The sequence below is a fragment of the Microplitis demolitor genome, chromosome 3 (assembly GCF_026212275.2).
Source record: "Microplitis demolitor isolate Queensland-Clemson2020A chromosome 3, iyMicDemo2.1a, whole genome shotgun sequence".
Lineage (NCBI taxonomy): Eukaryota > Metazoa > Arthropoda > Insecta > Hymenoptera > Braconidae > Microplitis > Microplitis demolitor.
Genome location: NC_068547.1, coordinates 13,939,121 through 13,945,190, shown reverse-complemented (window position 1 = coordinate 13,945,190; position 6,070 = coordinate 13,939,121). Strand labels below are relative to the sequence as shown.

Sequence of the window (6,070 nt, the reverse complement as noted above, 5' to 3'; positions counted from 1 at the left end):
AATCTCCATTCTTGGTCCAATTCCGTTAAATTTAAAGGGTATAAATCTGCAAGGAAAAGTATCGTTATTATTAATTATTATTTAGATTTGATAACAATAATACTTACCTGGAAACAATTTTTTTAAGTGAGCAATCGAAGTTACAGATTTTCGTTCAATCAAACATTGAGGATTTAAAAATGATAAATTTTTTAATATTTGTCTCTGTTAATCCTCAAACGGGAATCTATTCCTTATTTGCTTAACACTCATAGTATAAAAAAGAACACATTTTTGTATAAAATTGTGGACTTCAGCTTCTCCTATGTCACGAACAAATTCTTCTTGTGATAACAACGCTAAGACATCACCTTCCAAGTATACTTGATCGTAAGGTAAATGATTTATCTTTGATTCATATTTAATATTTAAAATTTTAGTTTCCAGGCTTCCTAAATAATTTGTACTGGCTTCTTTTTCTGCAGCTGATAACTCCAAACATTCTGGTTTAATAAAACATAAAATCGTTTTATAGGTTGTAAACACTTTTTCGTACAAGACAAACAACTTTGAGCTTTCCGATTGCATTTCCTTGTTTAGATCGTAAAAATATGGTAAAGCAAATTTTAAAAATTGCAAGTAGAGAATAGTTGAAGGAGCCAAGCATTTTTCCAATATTGAATTAGCAGCAAGTAATCTATCACCCAGAACAGCATTTTTAAAATATAAAGTCAGTGCAGCTAGTTGTTCGATGAACCTTTCCACGACCGGAAGCAAAGAAAGCCATCTTGTCTGTGAGGGGTGTAGAAGCTTGTTCGGTTTAATATTTAAAAATTTCTGGAAGTCTTGATAGTCATCGAGTCGTTTCGGGCTATTTTTTAAATAATTGTACACATCTCTTGCAAAATCTTCTTCTCCTCGAGGCAATTCTTTGCAAGCATAGGAAAAACACATGTGAAAGGAGTGACAAATACACTTCATTATAAATAAATTTGGTATATCTTTTGCGAACAACACCGCTAATGAAACATATTCTCCGAACATATTATTTGCTCTGTCCCAAGCAAATCCAATCATATTTTGCTTATAAGGAATATTTTCTTTTTCGAAAAATTCTTTGCAAGTCCGATGCAAAGCAACATCAGTACAATCTGATACTGGTAACAAGCATAAAAAGCTATCTTAAATTTTAAAATCCGTCGCAGTCCGTAAAATTAAAGCCATGTGTTTAATAGTAGATCTATCAGTACTCTCATCAGCTATTAAAGAGAAATTTTCATTTCGCAGTTTATCCAATAGTTTTCTATATGCAGCTTTTCCAGTAACATTTGTCACTATAGTATGAGCTTTTGTTCTACCGAATGTAAGTTGCTTTGCCAATTCTGAATCTGGACATACTGACTGGATAAGATTCTTTGGATCACCTAAAAAATTATAAAATGTCCACAGATTACCACAGATTCAACATAATATATGATAAAAAATATGATTCTCATCCCCAGCACTCGACAATATACTTATAAGTTACAAGTAATTGAACATTATTCCAAATAAACGATAAAGTTATTACACAGCTAATTTGCAAATCGTGCAATTAAAAATCTTGTACTTGTTTACCTTAATGTCTAATTACCTGCGACTCACTTATGTTAATATTGATATTCGAATCAAATGAAACAAAATAACTATCAAAAAATTGTTTGAATTGATACAAGAAAATAATAAATACCAGCGACGTTAAATGATAGGTTATTTTTTTCTAGAAAACATGCCATTTTAATTTCGCCCGATTTCACTTTCTCTTCGAAAGATTTTGATAATTGGTTTAATTTTGAAGTAATAGGTGGCTGATGAATAGTACCTGAAAAAGTCAAAGAATAATTTATTATTATCCAAATAACATCGTTTTAAAATGACAGTAAAGTTAGAAGACGACTAAAAATCATTTACTTTTTAATTTCATTAAATTTAACCTAAAAAGATATTTTTAAAAAACTGCACTTATAGTATTTTAAGTTTTCTGGATATGGAATTTTTTAAAAAAATTGTTTTGTAATAATTTTTTCAATAAAAAACTTCTAAAATTTTTAGACGTCGGCTAACTTCATTTTCATGTTTTAAACCATTACAGCTAAAAAGATTTTAGTAACCCAGTGCACCTGACGGAAAAACACGACACAAACAAACCTTTAACGTTACTGATATGTTTGTGACTTTGAGCATGCTTAGAAATTGTATACTTTCCTCCCCCGCACTTTAAATTAGAATTACATGCTGTGCAGTAAAAGAATTGATTTCCTTTATTGCTAGGATTTATCCAACCTGCGTGTTCAATCCGTGATGATTTTCTACTCTCCAAGCCTTTAGCTGCTCTGAGAATTCAAGCCAAATTAAAATTACGTACAGCTCGGGTTTAGCTGGGAAGAATTAATGTAATGGGAATGAAGTCCACCTCTGTTTTACGGGAGGCTGTTTTCGCGCATTTTTGGGGATACACGCGTTGCGGGCATCCCTACTCCTACCTCAGATGACACTCTTAGTCGAAACACAATAACGATTGACGACTGAGGTAGACGTTAACCGAAGGTATAATCAAAAATCCTTGTTGTGCGTAGAATCTAATCACAGCCACAACGACTCCATACTTTTCTTGGGTCAAACACGACTACCATCTCAGGAAATAAAGAGACTCTGGTCAAAGTGGGCTTGGACAGACCCTCCGGGGTACCAGTTCCCTATCATAAAAAGGGTGCTTTAATATATTCCACTTGCTAGTAAATAGAACCAAATATTTATTCAAAAACTAAATATTATTAGACCCAACAACTAATCGTATGATACGGACGGTTAATATTAATTGATATAATGAAGGGAAGGGTAAGAATGCCTACATGGTGTCAAGCTGGATCTTCTTGGAAGGTCCCGTCAGAATACCTCTTTTTCATCCACTTCTATGTCCATCTCGCCCTTTTCTAGTGGGGTGAACCTTGTCGCAGGCTGGGGATAGCTCCTGACGTCAAAAGCTACGGCCCTTAAGATGCATAGCGAGCAAAAGGCGCGATATTGAGGAAAGAGTAGCTTATACTATGCTGCATAGACTAATAATTATAACAATCAAGCCTATTTTTAATTTGAAAGCGGTTGAAAACAGATTAAATACAATTCGAAAATAAGTCTAATATTGGCCTAGATAAGGAATAGTATGGATAAAAACTGATTAACTTCCCATATTAATTTAATACGATTTAAAAACTAAATTAAATAGAAAATATTTAAATTTATTATTTGTCTTGAAACAAATCTAATTTTTTTACCCGAAAACAGTTCACAAATTTGCGATTTTGACTTTAACAGATTATTACTTGAAAGTTTTTAATGTTTGACTCAAACATTGGTACATAGTTTTCATGATTCATCCCCTTCAAAATGAGAATTGGACCATCGGATCTGTGAATAGTGTTCATTTAAGAGCTGCTTATTTGTTTATAAAAAATGGTCGCACAGAGTTCTCCGGTGAAATTGAATTTTCTCGTTATTTATGTCTTATTACACAACTCCACAAAATTTCAAAATATTACAAATTTTTCTACCCCAGCGTTCCTCTCGGCGTATTGGACTAATAATTTGATTAAAAGGTTGCAAATAACAATAGTATATACTGCACCTAGCGAGGAAAGTAGGAAATGTCATCTCCTGCATGTGTAATTGCCTCCTCAGGCAAATATGCGGGAAGAGATGTCCTTCTTTTATCCCGTGTTGCACATACTATTTTTTGCGTACCAGGCTGAAAGTTTGTAAAACTTAATAAGAGAGCCGCCTCAATCGTATATATATGTACATGAAATAGTATACATCCGTGCAGTGTATACTATTTTTATTCATGCCTGGACAAAAGTATGCTGACAAATCACAATCCTATCGATTATATGACTACGTTCTAGCATGTATTAATGCCTGCCTCGACATTTGCGGAACGAGCAAAGCGAGTGCTGCTGGTCCAGAGGGCAGACATCGAATACATCTATAAAAAAAATTATCATTTTTCTCGTACCAGGCCGAAAGTTCGTAAAACTTATTAATATGATAACAATTTAGTATAAGTTCTATAACATTTATGGGGTGAAATTCCGGTAGGGGGCTGAGGGCGAAGTCTTCTATATAAAAATAAAAGCAATTTCAATACTATTTTATTAATATTTCTTGGAACTTTCTTCAACTTCATTTACTATAAATAACACATGGTTTGAGTAAATAAACGAATTTGAAAATGACAATAACAATAATAGTAATTGTTCAAAAACCGCGACTTTCATACCTATGATCAGGGTGGCAGTATCTCTCGACTGTCTCAACTAACCGAAGCGCTTCAGCCAATCAGAAAATTCTTCCGTTTGAATTTACTGACGCCTGCGCGTAGCAGCGTCAGGCTCGCTAACTTATTATAAATTTTTTTAATCAAGATTTTGAAATTTTATGTTTTCAATCGTATTTTTAAAACTGTGTGCATCCTCTGATTTTTTTGAAAATTTTCTATCTTAAACCTCTATTCATTCTGCAACTTTTAAGCCCAATCCGGTAATGGGCCTTTGATAATTACTATTTTTTTTTCGATTTTCGGAAATTGAAAAAATTTTTTTTGCTATAAATTATTATCATTACTGATTTCTGACACTGTACACTTGTTTTTCTTACATATTATGAATTGATTCCGATATTTTCTTGTTTTGAGTAGGGATTTAAAAGCAGTAAGGAAAAGTTAATGCTATTTATAAGCAGTTATAATATAGTTATTTTCGATACGTATGCGGAACGGTAGGGATTCTGACGGCTTGAAGTGACGTCACGAGTTTGAGGCTATGGGCGCATTCTTAGTAAGACCAGATATAGTACGAGTTCTTGATAAGAATGTATCCATAGCTTCAAACGCGTGCCTGTACTTCAAGTCTGCCAGGGTTCCTACCTTTGAGCATAAAGTATCGAACAAAATTATTTGTCATATGAACGGCGGGAGTTGAATTTGCGAGAGAAACACTCAAAAATGCTCGTTACTGTTTAGTTAATTTGAAAGTTCTATCTAGTGGATGTTTGTCGAATTAAAAAATAATTCGACTCATGTATAGCGTATTGTAGTAGTCGTGTAGGAATGTAGAGACAGATAGAGAGAGAGAAGTTACTTTTCGATACTAGTTCGAGGAAAGTTAACTAAACTATAGATTGCCAGAAATCGTATAGTTTGCGCCCTCTGCATGTTACTCGAAAATTCAACTTCCGCGGTTGATATGATGGAAAATATTTTTATTTTTTGGGAAGCAACTAATCCCAAGCAAAAGAAACATTCGATTTGCTACATAATACAGCTAAGACCATTACAGGAACTCGAAAATTCCATATAATTATTCGAAGAAGCGACGAAACTGTATTAAAAACGTTTTCAATTATTTCTGTGTTCTTTTAAAAATTTTTCCATTAACGATTGTTTGATAAACTATAGTACTCCTTGGTTCACATAGTTCCGTCACTTTTCGGAATAATTGTTTGGAATTTTTGAGTTCCTGTAATAGTCTTAGCTGTATTGTATAGCGACTCTAATGTTTCTTTTGCTGAGAAATAGTTGATTCGCAATAAATAAAAACATTCATTATAACTGCTCATAATTAACATTAACTTTTATTTACTGCTTTTAAATCCCTAGTCAGAACAAAAAATATCGAAATCAATTTATAAAATGTAAGAAAAACAAGTGTTCAATGTCCAAAATCGATATTGACAATAATTTATAGCGACAAAATGACTTTTTTCATTTTTCAAAAATCGAAAAAAAATTGTAATTATGGAAGGCCCACTACCGGACCAAACTTAAAATGCAGAATGGATATAAGTTTGAGACCGAAAGTTTTCAAGAAAATCAAAAGGATAAACAGTTTTAAAAACACGATTGAAAACTTAAAATTCCAAAATCTCGATTAAAAACATTTCAAATATTTGTTTTGTATTTTATACTGTAAAGGTCATTTATAAACGGAACATTTGAAAAAAAAAACTATTGAATTTCGATCATTATTATGAAAGTTATGATCGAAAAACCATAAAA

The 6,070-nt window shown here is 32.6% G+C and overlaps 1 protein-coding gene across 1 annotated transcript; it reads right to left on the bottom strand.

The window, feature by feature from the left end:
* Nucleotides 1-207: 207 nt before the first annotated feature.
* LOC103577790 (uncharacterized) lies at nucleotides 208-1,754 on the bottom strand. The gene is made up of 3 exons (XM_008558604.1): nucleotides 1,709-1,754; nucleotides 1,230-1,403; nucleotides 208-1,136 (listed from the first exon to the last, which is right to left on the bottom strand). Exons 1-3 carry the CDS (start codon nucleotides 1,752-1,754, stop codon nucleotides 208-210), a joined length of 1,149 nt encoding a protein of 382 aa, XP_008556826.1.
* Nucleotides 1,755-6,070: the final 4,316 nt, after the last annotated feature.